This window comes from Vicia villosa, linkage group LG2 (genome assembly GCF_029867415.1).
Source record: "Vicia villosa cultivar HV-30 ecotype Madison, WI linkage group LG2, Vvil1.0, whole genome shotgun sequence".
Lineage (NCBI taxonomy): Eukaryota > Viridiplantae > Streptophyta > Magnoliopsida > Fabales > Fabaceae > Vicia > Vicia villosa.
In genome coordinates, this window is record NC_081181.1 from 62,645,094 (window position 1) to 62,664,570 (window position 19,477).

The 19,477-nt window shown below is 38.0% G+C and overlaps 1 protein-coding gene and 1 pseudogene across 1 annotated transcript; both read right to left on the reverse strand.

Annotated features, from left to right (window-relative positions):
- Positions 1 to 4,130: 4,130 nt before the first annotated feature.
- LOC131649210 (uncharacterized) lies at positions 4,131 to 5,619 on the reverse strand. The gene is made up of 2 exons (XM_058918966.1): positions 4,791 to 5,619; positions 4,131 to 4,708 (listed from the first exon to the last, which is right to left on the reverse strand). Exons 1-2 carry the CDS (start codon positions 5,617 to 5,619, stop codon positions 4,131 to 4,133), a joined length of 1,407 nt encoding a protein of 468 aa, XP_058774949.1.
- A 312-nt stretch (positions 5,620 to 5,931) lies between these two features.
- LOC131649211 (uncharacterized) lies at positions 5,932 to 7,127 on the reverse strand (annotated as a pseudogene).
- Positions 7,128 to 19,477: the final 12,350 nt, after the last annotated feature.

The window sequence follows — 19,477 nt, forward strand, 5'->3', positions numbered from 1 at the left end:
AGTTAGCACGTGGTTTTGGTTGTGGTTTTAAAACGCTAAAATTCGCAACATTTTTTTTAACAGTTATTTTTAAGTGCAACTATAATTAGTAAAGTAGACCTCCGGAAATCTACAATATAAAAGAATAATTTTTAAAAATGATTTAAATAATCTATCAAACAATGGGTGGCATCGGCAAACATACCTAAGTCTAATTGTTTTTTATGAACTTATTATCATTTTAAATAAAATTTGTGTCAAACATATATTCAGTTAAACTTAAAAATAGTTATTAACTTATTATCATTTCAATAAAAAATTGAGTCAAACATATATTTATTTAAAGTTAAAAATGAATTATTTTTATATTTAATCAATTTATTATTAATTTATTTTCATGTGAAAAAGTTAATGGGTCAAACATATATTTATTTAAACTTAAAAATAATTTATTTATCTTAAGTGGGCCTGTTCCGATCCACTTAATTTATTTTTAAACGTGGAATTATTAAAAGGTTGACCCAATAGGCCCAAAAAAAAAGCCAAGGGAAAAAGGATTGTCTACACACAGACGAAATCCGCGGTACTGTATACACACCAGCATTCATCAACATTCATCATTGAGGTCAAGAAACTTCAATACGTTTCCACCCCTGGAAAAAAAAGCCACTCCGAAAGAAAAAAAAAAGAAGCATGTCCTACGTCGAAGACAATGTTATTCCGGCACCTTGGTTTGGTCGTATGCCTGTCGACGTATATGATTTTCTCACCGCCCTAGAAAATCGGATAAGAAATAGGGTTGTTGTGAGAACCGGTCACCGCGACCCGGTGTCAGGTCACAAAGTCACCGATGGTGTGTCCGGTTGTGGCACCGGTGACTTGGGTAATGACATGCAGCAAGAAAATGTCAACGAAGGCTGTGTAGAATCGTCGATGGAAGCAACTCGTAGGGGTTTGAAAAGGTCAACGTCCCCTCCTACCGTGACAGAATCTGATGGCGAAAGGTAAACGTTTACACAGCAATACCAGGGTTTAGTGTTAGTATTGTTTAGAAAATTTTCTCGTGATATAGTTTTTTGTTAGCATATGATTTAGGTAAGGCTCGTTTTTGTCGGATAACAGGCTATCTCCATAAATCCCAACACAGTGTACTATGTTTGGTATGGGCATTATTCCCAGTTGTACAATGACATAGGAAGGTGTTGGAAACCTCATCATTTCTATTAAATTACAGGGTTTGTTGCCCCCAAATCAGTGGGCAACATTTAGCAAATAATCTCATCCATGTACAGGTTCGGGATGATTTCATAATGTATAGGGTGTAGGAAACTTTCAGCAGGTAGGGTTACATGCATATAATTAGTAGCTTCATCCATGTAGTGGTTGATTGACCAAATTTCTGTGATTTACTGAAACTATTGGTTATATGGACATATTCTGTAAATTAGTTTATGACACAAGAAACATAGTGACGTGAATATATACATTGCAGTTGTGATGATGATATATGGGATGATAAGGAGGTCAAGGAAGAAAACCTTGGTTCAGCAGGTAGGGTCCTTGTTTGGAGGCGTCTCGTAAGGTCCCGCATGGCTGCAGCAAGAAACGTCCTTGTAAGTATTCACTTTGACTCTTAACAAATGTCTCAGTGTGTGTAAAATAAAGTAGAACAAAACACGTTATGAATATGGACATGAAAACTCTATGTTAACATGTTATAGATAATATCAAATTGGTAAATGAGCATCAGAACTCCGAATACTTTAACACTTGGATACATTTCACCACACAAATAGTAGAGTATCTGACAGCAACACCAAATTGAGTAATTGTCAAATTATTCATATGTATTAAATTTCTCTTTTAGAAATATAGACTACAGAATAACAGTTAGAGTATATGCTTATAATTTTGTATCTTATTAGCATGAACTAATTTTCCCAACATGCAGCAAATACCTCAGAAGGTCGTGAAAGGGCATCTAACTAACGGGCACGAAACGATTGTGCTATTTGATTCAGACCGCGGCAGGGAGTACAACTGTGTGCTGCACCGGAACAACAGAAAAACATGCACTGAGCGGTTTATTTCCAAGGAATGGTACACGTTCGTAAGGGACCGGAAAATCAAAACGGGCGACAAAATCGGATTCAGTCTGAGTATTCCAGATGCGGATAGGTTGATGGTTACGGTGAAACGTAAGAAGTCGTCAAAGTGAATGTGTCGGTGCATGGTGTGGTGAAACGTATAGACTGGTGTATGCACATTAGGAAGTGTATGTAGTTTTATTATTAAGATAACCATTTTGCTAATTACCAACGTGAATGGGTGGCCTGTTATTTAGTGATTAGTTGACTGTATTGGTACCCATTCTGAACAAATGTTATTTTGTGGAGATGTAACTATGAATGATGTAATTTTGTGGAGATGTATAATGTCCACTATGTAATCTACACAATTATTTTAACTTATGTGTGAAGATTGTGCTTATTATTATGCTCATTCATATAATAATAGAGAATTATAATATACAATACTATATAACAACAAAATTACACATATGCAAACAAAAGGAAAGATTCCTTACCTTTCTCACGTGGGTGGCAGCATAAATAATGCTGTGGGCCAACGAAAAAATGCTAGGGCCAAGGTAAAAACACTGTAGACATGTGAAGAATATATTCCTTTGCACATATAATGACAAAAATAATTGAGTTAAGTTGTGGACCAACTATGGCTAGAAGGACGAGCAGCATGTGACCTGATAAGATATTTTGAGCAAAAAATAGAATGCTTCCCTGAAGTTCCATATTGCAAATTAACAATTGATAACTCTTACTTGCATCGTTTCTCCCTATCCATAGTTACATATTTAGAAATCGATCTCTTAATTTTCAAATGGAGCTTTGTGGTGATCTTCAACACTCTGAGCTGATAAGTTATTTTGACATAGCAAAGATCTCATCACAGGTGAACTTTTCAATTTGTTGTTAAATTAATGGTATTCAAAGATTGTTATGGGTTAAGTTTTTGACATCCAAACTCAAAATAAGTATCACATATTATTTCAGCGATATCCGGAGATTTAACCATCATTTATTGAGGGTCACAAAGATGAAATTTCAAAGTGTTGGACTGTGATGAACAACCATGGTGTACACCATGATATAATATATAATCAAGTTCATCTTCAACCTCTCGTTATTAGTGGATGGGTTTGTATGGAATCCTATTACAACCTACCGTCTGATGTGGTTGTGACAGTTGGGTACTATGGCAACAACAATTTCGCACTTTTATCATTTAAGGAGGTGGTGACACCAGAAGATTTGCCACGTTTTCATAGCAGAAATCTTTTTCATCGGGACATTTGGTTTTTTGACATGGATGTCTTCCCTTTCAGTGTAGATCGCCCTAAATTAGTTGAGTGCTTATTTTAAAATTTCTTAGTATTTGTGCATCACCAACATGTAAAAGTAAAAACTAACATGTTTTTATTTTGTAGAAATTGCATGAGGATTTCGCTTCGTTTCTCGGTGACTATGGATATGAATATATAAGACTGTGCGGTGACAATGGAAAGAATAAATGCATGGCAGCATTAAACCTTTCAAACCCCCGCCGCACAAAATTAGGATATGTATGGGACGACTTCTGCGCGGCAAACAACTTCAAACGCGGAGACCGAATCCGATTTAGGTTAGGCGTTACTTCTGTTGCCAAAATATGTCATGTGTATTCACTCCCACAAGTGTAAGAAATTATTTTTCAAAATAAAAACATCTGATTTTATGAGTTTCTAATTAATACTTTATGTTAACCTGTTATATATATTGGATAAGAATGATACAAATGTATTATGACTTATCAAAAGAGTATTGCACATCAAAATTAACTAAGCATCTTGTTTCCCCTAGTGATATGAATATGAACTCTGGCTATATTAGAGTACATATACCAAAAAAATGAAGTGTCTACTGTCATGAGAACAGTAGTATCCAGAGATATCTTGGGCAGTAGCGTACAAAATGTAGCACAAAGCCTGCACGTTCACATTTAATTACTTAAAAGTTAGCACCTCATGTTAGCATAAGCATAAATATTGCTGCAGTGTTGAAGCGAGGAAATTATATACCTTAGATAAGAACCATCTATATGTTGTTGAAAACCTCTTTGTACACGACGTTTGTCGTAGTCGACTTTAGCCGGTCGTTTTGATCATATATCAATATTTTGATACCTTGTTTCGTTGTGACCCTTGATAGTGCTACATAGATTTGTCCATGAGTAAATACGTCCCTCGGCAAATAAAGTCCAACTGTATCCAGAGATTGTCCTTGAGATTTATTTATCGTCCTTGCATACGAAACAATTATTGGAAATTGACGCTGTTTAAGTTTGAAAGGCCAAGGGGACTGAGAGGGAGACATGTCCATTCTTGGGATGTATACCAAATTACCACAACCCTTTCCGGCCATGATTTTTGCCTCTATAACATGGTTGGCCATCTTAGTTATCATCACCCTTGTTCCGTTACACAAACCCTCCGACTGATCTATGTCACGCATAAGCATAACAGGCGTTCCTACCTTCAGGCAAATGTGGTGGTTAGGTAACCCCGAAGTAGTTAGTGAACTAAGAAACTCTGGTGTGAGGATGTCGACCACATTGGTGTCATGAATCTCGGACCTGTCCACAGTGTTCGAGTTGTAGTATTCCTTCATGTCACCTATATTCCATAAATGTGATTAATAGAGAGTGTAATTATATTAAATATGTTCATAGAATGTTTGGAAAAGGATTATGAAGACCTGGCATCAAATCAAGGACGTGACGATTGATTTGATCAACAACTTCTAATGTAGAAACAAGTATCGCGCGACTTTTGAGGTAGTCGTTAGATTGGTAATTTTGTATGAAATCAGGGTAAGTACTATTGACGATGGCCACAATTGGATCGTTGTAATCCATTATCAAAAGTTCCGGTGGCAGTTCAATGTCGGAAAATCCGTGATTTGGCTCAGAGACTTTTCCTTCACCAATGTATAACAACCACTTTGAGAAGTCTGCTATTTCTTTCTTTTCATGTTCATTTGGGCCGGATTGTAGTCGCATGTTCTGTGTCAAAGTCAAAACTTCAACCGACCGCCATATGTAAGAAGCATTTATCGTAGTGTGTACGATATCGGAACGACTTCCTCTGGGAACAACGGGCAAAATCTGTCTAAAATCACCACCGAAGACGACCACCTTTCCACCAAAGATTTCCTTTGAATTACCGTATGTACGCATCACATCCTTCAAAGTTCGGTCGAGTGATTCAAAAGCATGCTTGTGTGCCATGGGTGCTTCATCCCATATAATAAGCTTTGTCTGTCTTAGAAGGTCTGCAACGTCATCATCATAGTCGATTTTGCAAGTAGAGTTATCCATTGTTGGGACAGGTATTTTGAATTTCGAATGTGCAGTTCTACCACCAGGCAATAATAGAGAGGCTATTCCACTCGTTGCAACGGTTAAACATATATCATGCTTGGACCTCAATGCACTTGCAAGCGTTCTCCACATGTATGTTTTACCGGTTCCACCGTAACCATGTAGAAAGAACACACCACTGTTTTGAGCGTGGACAGCGGTCATTATTTTTTCAAATATTTTCCCATGCTCTTCTAGGAAATAGTTAGCCACATATCACAATGAGAACTACATATCAAAGGAGGCAAGTAAACTATAATTGATAACCAGAAACCTGTTAGAGCATTGGAAAGGCGGGTGAATTCGGTACGCATTGCAGACACATCATAACTTTGTTCATCGTACATTAGCCTATTCCCTAACTGCTGTAGAACGTACCTATCAGGATATGGAATTAGTTTAAAGTCGTGGAGGGTTCTTCGATTTGCTTGCAACAGTTTTTCAATCTCAGTTAATGTCAAATTCAACAACTATTCTTCAGTCAGCACCAAATCTGTCCCAGTTGCGGGTATAAAACGAAAACACAATAACATTATATTGGTAAATGAAAATCAGAAGATCGAATACTTTAACACCTGGAAATTTATAAGCACACAAATAGTAGAGAATCTGCAGCAACACCAAAATTGAACACAAATTCATATTACTGTTAGATATTTGGGCACAACCTGCATTGTTTACTATCTGTCTTTGTTCATGAAGCAGACCATCAGCCAATAGTGTCCATGTCTCATTCCAAACATGAGCAGGCCTATTAACAGCGCCGGACAAAAGCATCACTACGAAAAGCTTGCGGAGAAAATGACCCAAACCCCATTCACTTGCTTCCCTAATCGCCCCTATGTATTCTCGGTCATCTTCAAGGAATCCCATTGCAAAGCATGCATCCCTAAAAGTATCATATTGTATGTCGCCAACTCTGCGAATATCTTCATAAGTAGAAGGTCCCTTAACCACAGTCAACATCAGCCGTAGGTAAAATGATTCTCCAGTCGTTCGGGGTACCCATATTAAACGACCAATGGTGAAGCCCTTTTTATGCGGTTTCCAAGTTCTGCTTTTTTTGTCATAAACAAATTTTGAGACAAATTGGCCATATGTCAGTTCTCGTGCTTCTTCGTACTTGCTGTTAGCAGCAACCAACCAAGCTATGAACATTGACTCTGTGACGCTTGCTTTTTCCAGTATATCTTCCATTCTTGCGTGATCGGGGTAGTAAACCGCTTTTTCACCTACTAAATGATAATACATCTGTTCAACCGCCGGTCTCCTGCCATGAATTTTGTAAGAATAAATCCTCCAACATGCTTCACATGGGGAGACATACCTACAATCCAGATATTGTTTGATCTCATCAGCGGGTTCTTTGTCTGTTCCAGATCCCGAGTTTGTGGATATTGACGCTGTGATTCCATCAGAACTCTTATGTATATATTTGAATAGATATTTGATTGATGTACTTTGGTTGCACCACTCCATGTTAATATGTGCATGGTATTTCAGAAGGAATCTTACGTTGTAAGGTACAACATGGCGGTTGTCTAAAGAGACGCCATTTCTTGAATGACATGGGAATTAGAACGTCTTCTGTAGAGGGGATAGCCATCTGCATCAACAACCGTGTTTTCTTGGAATTTCTTGGGGAAGAATTTAGAGCATTTACGATTTTTCATACACTGTGAATTCATCCGGGATGGACCACAAGGACCGTGCATCATGTGGGCCGACACCAGTGTATACGATGTTGGTTGTAAAATCGGGTCTGGAATCTCAGCACATATGATATTATCTATGTTAATTGGTGTTGGGTATTTACTCTAAGGGTGCAAAAACATTAATATGTGAGCATGTGGCAATTCCCGTTTTTGAAACTCAATCGTGTACATGACTGTAACACAAAAGCACATGTTAAATGAAATACATGGTTATCAATAAAGAAACTGCATGTTAACATTAACAGTATTGACCAGAGAAAGAAAATTTACATGCAATAACCTTCCCGAGAACGTGGTGTTTGTTAGAACAAGATTTGTTCTTATCAATTATCTTAGTTTTGATGATAACAATAATATGAATTTTGCTTAAGATAATATGGTACTCTAATCCAATGCAATTTCCCTTTCAGGAAATATATAAAGAGTACGCATAATTCAGCGCTCAGAAGTTGTGTCTCAAATGGTTCAGCATGCAACATCAGAACATGGTCTGGCAAGACATCAGAAGATGGTCGAAGCAGAATCAGAACATGGGTCTATGGAAGCATCAGAAGAACATGAGATCAGAAGCACTGAAGATCAGAAGATGGTATCACGCAACAGAAGCACTTCAAGGTCAGAAGATCAGAAGATGCTATGCACCAAGCTGTTTGACTCTGATGATATTCAAACGTCGTATTCACAAACATCAGATCAGAAGGAAGTACAGGTGGCAGACTACGCTGACTGACAAAAGGAACGTTAAAGCTACTAAAGGCAACGTCAGTAGACACAGCGTGAACAAGGCTCGAGGTAGTTGACAAAAGCGTATAACATTAAATGCGATGCTGTACGGAACACGCAAAGCATTAAATGCATTCAACGGTCATCTTCTCAACGCCTATAAATATGAAGTTCTGATGAGAAGCAAGGTTACCATTTCTTAACGATTCTGCTCCAAAAACAATTCAAATTAACTTGCTGAAACGCTATTCAATCAAAGCTCAGAATCTTCATCAACTCACTACATTGCTGTTGTAATATCTTAGTGAGATTAAGCTTAAACTGTAAGAGAAATATCACAGTTGTGATTATCGCTTTTAAGAAGCATTTGTAAACTCTTGAATAGATTACATTAAGTTGTAAGGAACTAGAGTGATCGTGTGATCAGTATACTCTAGGAAGTCTTAGCAGTTGGCTGAGCAGTTTGTAACTAGAGTGATCGTGTTGATCAGAATACTCTAGGGAAGTCTTAGGAGTGAACTAAGCCTAGAGTGATCGTGTTGATCAGTAGACTCTAGAAAAGTCTTAGAGGGTATCTAAGCAGTTGTTCCTGGAGTGATCAGTGTGTGATCAGAAGACTCTGGAAGACTTAGTTGCGGACTAAGTGGAAAACCATTGTAATCCGTGCGATTAGTGGATTAAATCCTCAGGTTGGGGTAAATCATCTCTGCGGGGGTGGACTGGAGTAGCTTCGTTAACAGCGAACCAGGATAAAAATAATTGTGCAATTTGTTTTTATCGTCCAAGATTTAAAGTCACACTTATTCAATCCCCCCCTTTCTAAGTGTTTTTCTATCCTTCAATTGGCATCAGAGCGCCGGTTCTAAGGTGCAAGCACTTAACCGTGTTTAGAAAAGATTCAGGAAGTGAAAAACGCTTCAGTAAAAGATGGTTGATGAAAGTGAAAAGTCTACACCTACACCTGCATCTACATCTGGCTCTGCTGAGCAATACAACGGTAACAATGGTTATACTAGACCGCCGGTATTTGATGGTGAAAACTTTGAATACTGGAAAGATAAACTGGAAAGTTACTTTCTGGGTCTAGATGGTGATCTATGGGATCTTCTGATGGATGGTTACAAACATCCAGTAAATGCCAGAGGCGTAAAGCTGACAAGGCAAGAAATGAATGATGATCAAAAGAAGCATTTCAGGAATCATCATAAATGCAGAACTGTTTTGCTGAATGCTATTTCTCATGTTGAGTATGAGAAAATATCAAACAGGGAAACAGCCTATGATATATATGAGTCCTTGAAAATGACTCATGAAGGAAATGCTCAAGTCAAGGAGACAAAAGCTCTTGCCTTAATCCAGAAGTATGAAGCCTTCAAGATGGAGGATGATGAAGACATTGAAAAGATGTTTTCGAGATTTCAAACTCTGACTGCTGGATTGAGAGTTCTTGACAAAGGATACACCAAGGCTGATCATGTGAAGAAGATCATCAGAAGCTTACCCAGAAGATGGGGTCCGATGGTGACTGCATTCAAGATTGCGAAGAATCTGAATGAAGTTTCTCTGGAAGAGCTTATCAGTGCCTTGAGAAGTCATGAAATAGAGCTGGACGCAAATGAGCCTCAAAAGAAAGGTAAATCTATTGCATTAAAATCTAATATCAAGAAATGCACTAACGCTTTTCAGGCCAAAGAAGAAGATCCTGAAGAATCAGAATCTGAAGAAGAAGATGAACTGTCCATGATTTCCAGAAGGGTAAATCAACTCTGGAAGAGCAAGCAAAGGAAGTTCAGAGGCTTCAGAAGTTCAAAGAGATTTGAACATGGAGAATCTTCTGATGACAGAAGATCTGACAAGAAGAAGGTCATGTGCTATGAATGCAATGAACCAGGACACTTCAGGAATGAATGTCCAAATCTTCAGAAGGAGAATCCCAAGAAGAAGTTTCATAAGAAGAAAGGTCTTATGGCAACCTGGGATGAGTCAGAAGATGAATCAGAAGATGAGCAGACCAACTGTGCGCTGATGGCGACAGAAGATGACGGATCAGAATCTACATCAGAATCAGATTCTGAAGAGGTATTTTCTGAACTTACTAGAGATGAGTTAGTTTCCGGTCTAACTGAACTTCTGGAACTCAAGTCTCAGATTAGTCTCAAATACAAAAAGCTGAAAAAGCAATTTGAATTTGAAACAAAGAAGCTTGAGTTGGAGAATTCTGAATTAAAAGAAAAACTTTTAAAACTATCCAATAATGTTGGATCTCCTTCTGATTCAGAAAAATCCACTCCCAGTCTAAATCATATTCTGAAAGAATATGATTTAAGTTTCAGGAAGTTCTTATCTAGAAGTATTGGCAGAAGTCAGCTAGCTTCTATGATATATGCCGTATCTGGAAACAAAAGAGTTGGCATTGGCTATGAGGGTGAAACCCCATACAAACTTGAACCTGTTGATGAAATGAAACTCACATACAAGCCATTATATGATCAGTTCAAGTATGGCCACTCTCATGATATTAGGCACACTTCACATGCACAAAGTTTTCACATTACACACACTAAGAAGCATGTGACACAACCTAGGAAATATCATGAAACTCACATTAAGAATTATCATGCTGTTCCTCCTATTACTTACAATGTTAAATCCAAGTTCAATCAGAACTTGAGAAAATCTAACAAGAAAGGACCCAAAAAGATGTGGGTACCTAAGGATAAGATTATTCCTATTGCAGATATCCTTGACTGCAAAAAGGACAAGGCACAACATGTCATGGTACCTGGACTCTGGATGCTCGCGACACATGACAGGAAGAAGGTCTATGTTCCAAGACCTGGTGCTTAAGTCTGGAGGAGAAGTCAAGTTCGGAGGAGATCAGAAGGGCAAGATAATTGGCTCTGGAACTATAAAGTCTGGTAACTCTCCTTCCATCTCTAATGTACTTCTTGTAGAAGGATTAACACATAATCTCTTATCTATCAGTCAATTAAGTGACAATGGTTATGATATAATCTTCAATCAAAAGTCTTGCAAGGCTGTAAATCAGAAGGATGGCTCAATCCTATTTACAGGCAAGAGGAAGAACAACATTTATAAGACAGATCTGCAAGATCTTATGAGTCAGAAGGTGACTTGTCTTATGTCTGTTTCTGAAGAGCAGTGGGTCTGGCACAGGAGATTAGGTCATGCTAGTTTGAGAAAGATCTCTCAGATTAACAAACTGAATCTTGTCAGAGGACTCCCTAATCTGAAATTCAAATCAGATGCTCTTTGTGAAGCATGTCAGAAGGGCAAGTTCTCCAAACCTGCATTCAAGTCTAAGAATGTTGTTTCTACCTCAAGGCCATTAGAACTCTTGCACATTGATCTGTTTGGACCAGTCAAAACAGCATCTGTCAGAGGAAAGAAATATGGATTAGTCATCGTAGATGATTATAGTCGCTGGACATGGGTAAAATTCTTGAAACACAAGGATGAGACTCATTCAGTGTTCTTTGATTTCTGCATTCAGATTCAATCTGAAAAAGAGTGTAAAATCATAAAGGTCAGAAGTGATCATGGTGGTGAATTTGAGAACAGATCCTTTGAAGAGTTCTTCAAAGAAAATGGTATTGCCCATGATTTCTCTTGTCCTAGAACTCCACAGCAAAATGGAGTTGTAGAGCGAAAGAATAGGACTCTGCAAGAAATGGCCAGAACCATGATCAATGAAACCAATATGGCTAAACATTTCTGGGCAGAAGCAATAAACACTGCATGCTATATTCAGAATAGAATCTCTATCAGACCTATTCTAAATAAGACTCCTTATGAATTGTGGAAGAATAGAAAGCCCAACATTTCATATTTCCATCCTTTTGGATGTGTATGCTTTATTCTGAACACTAAAGATCATCTTGGTAAGTTTGATTCCAAAGCTCAAAAGTGTTTCCTTCTTGGATATTCTGAACGCTCAAAAGGCTACAGAGTATACAATACTGAAACATTGGTTGTAGAAGAATCAATCAATATCAGGTTTGATGATAAGCTTGGTTCTGAAAAACCAAAGCAGTTTGATAATTTTGCAGGTTATGATATTGACATATCAGAAGTTGTTGAGCCAAGAAGCAACGCATCAGAAGCAGAGCTTCTCAGAAGCAAAGAATCTGAAGATCAAGTATCAGCTTCTCTGGAGGATCTGAGTATTTCTGAAGAACCATCTGTCAGAAGATCATCTAGACTCATCTCTGGTCATTCAGAAGATGTCATTCTTGGAAAGAAGGATGATCCAATCAGAACAAGAGCATTCCTTAAGAACAATGCAGACTGTCAATTAGGTCTTGTATCTTTGATCGAGCCAACTTCTGTTGATCATGCTCTAGAAGATCCAGACTGGATAATTGCTATGCAAGAAGAACTAAATCAGTTTACAAGGAATGATGTTTGGGATCTTGTTCCTAGACCAGATGGATTCAATATAATTGGTACAAAATGGGTCTTCAGAAACAAGCTCAGTGAGAAAGGTGAAGTGGTAAGGAACAAAGCCAGACTGGTGGCTCAGGGTTATAGTCAGCAAGAAGGGATTGATTATACAGAAACCTTTGCACCAGTGGCCAGGTTAGAATCTATTCGCTTATTAATTTCTTTTGCCACTCAACACAACATCACTCTCTATCAGATGGATGTTAAGAGTGCCTTCTTAAATGGTTATATAGATGAAGAAGTTTATGTCCATCAACCTCCTGGTTTTGAAGACTCTATGTCTCCGAATCATGTGTTTAAACTAAAGAAATCATTATATGGATTGAAGCAAGCTCCTAGAGCTTGGTATGAACGCTTAAGTTCTTTCCTTCTAGATAATGGTTTCACTAGAGGAAAAGTGGACACTACTCTCTTTTGTAAAACCTTTAAAAAGGATATTTTAATCTGTCAAATATATGTAGATGATATTATTTTTGGAACATCTAATGCTACACTTGGAAAGGAGTTTGCTAAGTCTATGCAGGCTGAGTTTGAAATGAGCATGATGGGAGAACTCAAGTATTTCCTTGGAATACAAATAAATCAAACATTAGAAGGAACGTATGTTCATCAAACCAAGTATGTGAAGGAACTTCTGAAGAAGTTCAATCTTCTAGACTGCAAAGAAGCCAAAACTCCTATGCATCCAACATGTATCCTAGGTAAGGATGAGGTAAGTAAGAAGGTAGATCAGAAGTTATACAGAGGTATGATTGGATCTCGTCTATATCTGACTGCTTCTAGACCTGACATTCTGTTCAGTGTTTGTTTGTGTGCTAGATTCCAATCAGATCCCAGAGAATCTCATTTAACTGCTGTTAAGAGAATTCTAAGGTATCTGAAAGGTACTACTAATGTTGGCTTAGTTTACAGAAAATCTAAAGAATACAACTTAGTAGGATTCTGCGATGCTGATTATGCTGGAGACAGAATTGAAAGAAAAAGTACTTCAGGAAGTTGCCAATTTCTTGGAAGTCACTTAATCTCCTGGTACAGCAAGAAGCAAGCAACCATTGCTCTATCAACAACAGAAGCAGAATATGTCGCTGCTGCTGGCTGTAGTACACAGATGCTCTGGATGAAGAGTCAGTTAGAAGATTATCAGATATTTGAGAGTAACATTCCTATATTCTGTGATAATACTTCTGCTATATGTTTATCTAAGAATCCTATTCTTCATTCAAAAGCTAAACATATTGAGATAAAACATCATTTCATAAGGGACTATGTTCAGAAGGGTGTTATATCTTTAAACTTTGTTGATACAGACCATCAATGGGCTGATATCTTTACAAAACCCCTGGCTGAAGATAGGTTTAAGTTCATTCTGAAGAACATCAGTATGGATTTATGCCCAGAATGAGAAGATGAGAAGTTCTTATGTATGAGTAACTTCTGAAATGAATGTGGAACATTTTTTTTTTCAGAAGTTCTGATTGCATTCTTTTAGAAATTATGATTCGGTTATTACTAACGTTTCATTGTCTAAGTTGATTCAGAACCTCTTTTAAAGCAAAACAGCTGTTACGTTTTATCTCGGGATGGTAAACCTGTCGTTACTATTCATGGATAAACGTGCGTGCAGTTGAAGGGACACCGACCATAGGTAACTGTGCTAGTCACCTCATTTGTCTTTATTATCTCTCCTCACGTCACGTAACATTAAATGCTTTTCATCATTCGTTTCATTTCATTTTTTTTAAATACTCTTCAAAATGGTTTTTGGTTTCCTATCTCTTTGTTTTCCTTTTAAAAGTTTTTCTTTTCTCTCTCTCTCTCTCGTTTTTCATTTCTTCTCTCAAAACCTAGCGTTCACCCTAAGCCTGTTGAAGCTCCATGACTCAAAGGCGACAGATCTCTGTGCATCTCGGGATGGCTCTTCTAATACCTCTCAAGTCAGATCCTTCTTTGATGTTGTTATCAACTTTCATCCAAAGACAGAAGACTTTCTTGAGTTGTAGGAAGATATGCTCAACTTCTATGTTGAGTTTCTTGACCGAATGTTGTATTTTTTTTATTTTTGTAGTCATTTCCTCTTTGGAAATTCTACTTTGTATTTGCTAGGAATGTTTCTCATCTTGTTAAACATAGGAACCTTTTGTAATATCTTTTGATTATCAATGAAAAGTTTCTTTGTGTTTTACATTCCAGTAAATGTTTTCTTTTGTCGTTTTATGCATCTGAATTTCTTTTGAAATATTCTTTTTGATGTTATGACAAAAAGGGGGAGAAGATAAATGATAAATGATTTGATTAAATCTATCAGTTGCCGGGTAAAGGCTCCCACACATTCACTAACAAGAACTGCAAGTTCTATATGGTTTAAGTGTTTTGCAGGTACAGAGAAGTGAAGTGAATCTTCAGAAGCAAACACTAGAAGCAAAACCATAAGAAGCGTTATTCTGTAAAAGGAATAAGCTCTTGGAAACTGAAGCAAGCTGAGTGCTGTCAAGCTTCAGAGATCAGAAGCAAGAAAGAAGAATGAATCAGAAGCACTGATAATAGAATTTGAATATCATTGTCTATCCTGTTCTGACAAAATTCTATTTGCTCTGATACATATAATGTTATGGCTCTGATACATTATTTGCTCTGACACATTATTTCAGCCTATATGGCTCTGATACATATAATGTGTTCAAACATACATTTTATGTTCTAACTCGTTCATGCTGACTTTTGTCGTTTAGTTTTTGTTCTGTAACATTTCAGGATGTAGAGATGCTCTGATGATGCTCTGGTACATTCAACAATGTTCTGATACAAATCTAGCATGAAGTGATGATTGGTAGACATTCAAAGTTCTGAAGCTATCCGAGGGAAGCAGAAATCAGAAGATGTGAATGTTCTAAAAGATCCAGAAAACTCAAGTTCTGAAGCTGTCCTGAATGGAAGCAGGAATCAGAAGCTGTGAGTGTTCTAAGGATCTAAAGAAATTCAAGTTCTGAAGCTGTCCAATGGAAGCAGAAGTCAGAAGCTATGAATTCTCTGAAGGCAGAAGCTTATATGATCGTCTCTACCGAAATAATCAGGGAAGTCTTTTATCAAAGTTCTTCGAGTATTTATTTCAGGGGGAGATTATTTATCTCAGGGGGAGATTGTTAATCTCAGGGGGAGACATATTCATATGCTTATGCTATAGCTGTGTAATTTGTCTTTTGCCGTCTACTCTTTCTGATCGCAAATTCATATCATTTATATATGTTTTTGTCATCATCAAAAAGGGGGAGATTGTTAGAACAAGATTTGTTCTTATCAATTATCTTAGTTTTGATGATAACAATAATATGAATTTTGCTTAAGATAATATGGTACTCTAATCCAATGCAATTTCCCTTTCAGGAAATATATAAAGAGTACGCATAATTCAGCGCTCAGAAGTTGTGTCTCAAATGGTTCAGCATGCAACATCAGAACATGGTCTGGCAAGACATCAGAAGATGGTCGAAGCAGAATCAGAACATGGGTCTATGGAAGCATCAGAAGAACATGAGATCAGAAGCACTGAAGATCAGAAGATGGTATCACGCAACAGAAGCACTTCAAGGTCAGAAGATCAGAAGATGCTATGCACCAAGCTGTTTGACTCTGATGATATTCAAACGTCGTATTCACAAACATCAGATCAGAAGGAAGTACAGGTGGCAGACTACGCTGACTGACAAAAGGAACGTTAAAGCTACTAAAGGCAACGTCAGTAGACACAGCGTGAACAAGGCTCGAGGTAGTTGACAAAAGCGTATAACATTAAATGCGATGCTGTACGGAACACGCAAAGCATTAAATGCATTCAACGGTCATCTTCTCAACGCCTATAAATATGAAGTTCTGATGAGAAGCAAGGTTACCATTTCTTAACGATTCTGCTCCAAAAACAATTCAAATTAACTTGCTGAAACGCTATTCAATCAAAGCTCAGAATCTTCATCAACTCACTACATTGCTGTTGTAATATCTTAGTGAGATTAAGCTTAAACTGTAAGAGAAATATCACAGTTGTGATTATCGCTTTTAAGAAGCATTTGTAAACTCTTGAATAGATTACATTAAGTTGTAAGGAACTAGAGTGATCGTGTGATCAGTATACTCTAGGAAGTCTTAGCAGTTGGCTGAGCAGTTTGTAACTAGAGTGATCGTGTTGATCAGAATACTCTAGGGAAGTCTTAGGAGTGAACTAAGCCTAGAGTGATCGTGTTGATCAGTAGACTCTAGAAAAGTCTTAGAGGGTATCTAAGCAGTTGTTCCTGGAGTGATCAGTGTGTGATCAGAAGACTCTGGAAGACTTAGTTGCGGACTAAGTGGAAAACCATTGTAATCCGTGCGATTAGTGGATTAAATCCTCAGGTTGGGGTAAATCATCTCTGCGGGGGTGGACTGGAGTAGCTTCGTTAACAGCGAACCAGGATAAAAATAATTGTGCAATTTGTTTTTATCGTCCAAGATTTAAAGTCACACTTATTCAATCCCCCCCTTTCTAAGTGTTTTTCTATCCTTCAGTGTTTGGTTATATCATGCATTAACTCATCAAACTTTATTTTGAAAACTTTGGTAATGAGATCAGGTCGATCATGTGGCTTTAAGTTAGTCCCGGACAGGGCACGTTGTATTTCCGGCCAAGTAGGATTGCAAGTAAACGTCACAAACAAATCAGGGAAACCTAGCTTACTTGAAATGGCCATACCATCAAAATAGAGTTGATCCATGTACCGCTTGCTCCCAACAAAAGTAGATGGCAAAACAACCCTTTTACCTCGTTTTGGGGCCACATTAGCCTCATTGCCGTTGCATCGATCATTCAGATTGCTATACTTTGCAACTCGTAACTTGGATCGGTTGGTCCTTAACCAATTTAGACGTTCAGACTCCATCATTGCAAATCCATCCACTAAAAACTATTGAAACAGTCGTCGTGAATGAAACAAGGTTTTTGCCTCAGATTGGCGATCCTGTAGCCGGAAAGCTAGCCAATCCATGATGGATTGCCGATTTTTGCTCGTAACCTCCTGCTCATGTTCATACCTGTGTAGTATATTTTTCCTATATCCATCCTCTCCATAAACAAAAATAAGAGGGTATTGGTATGCCAAGTAAGCAGGATGAAATTCCGTAATTTGTTGCAAATGACCATTGCGGGCGTGGATGATGATATCTCGCGTTGTATCAAGATCAATATCCCTAACAATCAAAGCAGCAACCTCCGATACAGTGGGTGTGTTGTAGACACGGCCATCTTGGGGACGATCGCCGATTAGCCGTATCTTCAAGTCTAAGAAAGGATTGCCTTTCAATAGATCCCTTGCCATTCGAAATGCCTTTGCATGTGGATTGCAGTCGTCCAACATATCCTTCAACTTACCAACCACACCCCTGTCGACCACATTGTTGTCACTGTAGATGATTTTAAAGGGAATAGCTATGAGTTTGCGTCAGAATTACCAGGGTGAAATTTTGATTCATGGATAAGTACAATTACCTGAAACATTTAATTCAGTTATCCACTTCATTGTCGGTGTCAAAAATATATAGCTGAGCGTACTATGGAGTCTGACTATCTTCTGGTATCAGTGTCCCTATTCGATGACATGTTTGACCATGCATGCGTAATGTAGGAGGTCCTCTCCCATCAGCAACGGTTTTGTCGAATTTCATTCCCGGAGAGGTGAAGGAAAACATGGCGTTGTATGTACGAAGATTGCTTTGATAGTTTTTGCTTTTGGAACTGGTACCGCTATGTAGAAGGTGTTGCAGCAGTGTGGGGGGGGGGGCTCGTTAGTAACGGTAGTACAACTTTTCCGCTCCTACAGCACTTGTGGAACTTAGGAACAGTGGTATGTCGTGATTTTTGTTTCCTTTCCTGATACCACATATAGGCATGACAAAACTGACATTCCCAAACTCGATCCCCTATGTCAGAGTATTCTGTATTGATTGGTAAATGGAGTTTAGAAAATAATATATAAAATTTCTAATTAAATAGGACAATGAGAAAGGAAACATACCTTCTAGATGAGCATCTAAGAAGGATTCATTATCGACTCCATCATAATCATCATCAGAATTCTCACCCATGTTGATATCATCTTCGGAGCTAGAGTGTGCCTCAGTAGTTCCATGAGCTGCAGTGTCAACAATTCGAGTAACATTGAGAGGGTTTGCACTGGCATTAGATGTAGAAGCCACGTCGGTGTTACGTACTTGGAAGACTGCTTGGTTAAATTCCTTTAGTAGGTTGTTGGGAGCATGACGACTAAGTCTGGTCCTTTTTTGAGGTAACACACCTTGTACATGTCTATTGGAAGGGGTTGTGTTAGAATGGCTAGATTGGTTGTCAGTTAGAGGCCGTTGATTACATGATGCCGGTGTCGTGCTGGTAAAAGGAACAACATCGCCAAGGTTGGGCATATTTTCTTTGTCTGGGTGATGTGGGCCATTCCTCCGGTGCGACAATATGATCCTCCTCCTCTTTCTAGCCATTGCATGAACATCTGAACTATGCAAGGGTTGACAGTGAGTAGAAATAGGAGTTCCATTTGATTGGAGGTTTCCATCCATGGAACTACTTCCATGTGTAAAATAATCATCGTTTTGGATGGTTCAGGAAACTGGAGGTTGCATGACAGTAGGTGTACGCGGGAGATTGTCATGACGTTTGCGTCTCTGCTGATCCAAAATAATTTTTCTCTGACGTCTCGCAATAGCAGCCCTCGCAGTTGGACTTGAAGCAGCTTCGTACTCCATTACTTGATCAAGACACAATGCAGTATAGATTTCTTATAGAGTATAACAATGCAACAGATATTAAAAATTGGTTTTAAAGTCGGAAGAATTACATGAAATTGGTACACTAAAGCCTTGGTCTAAGTATGTATTAAGGGACTATCCTGCAACATCCAGTTGTATACTGATATCGCATGCAAATGGGATGGAGACCAAAAAGAGAGGGTAATTTGAAATAATTCGTTTTCCCGCTAATGGTGTACTTCATATTTGAAATTTGCCATCAAAATTAAAAGATAATAATATTATATTAGGTTCAAAAAAGCATAAAAAACTATTATTATTATTATAATAAAATGTGTTTC

Coding starts and splice junctions, on each gene's coding strand:
- LOC131649210 (XM_058918966.1), bottom strand. CDS start 5,619: ATGACCGCTGTCCACGCTCAAAACAGTGGTGTGTTCTTTCTACATGGT. Junction 4,709..4,790: donor CGTCCTTGATTTGATGCCAG/GTCTTCATAATC, acceptor TATGGAATATAG/GTGACATGAAGGAATACTAC.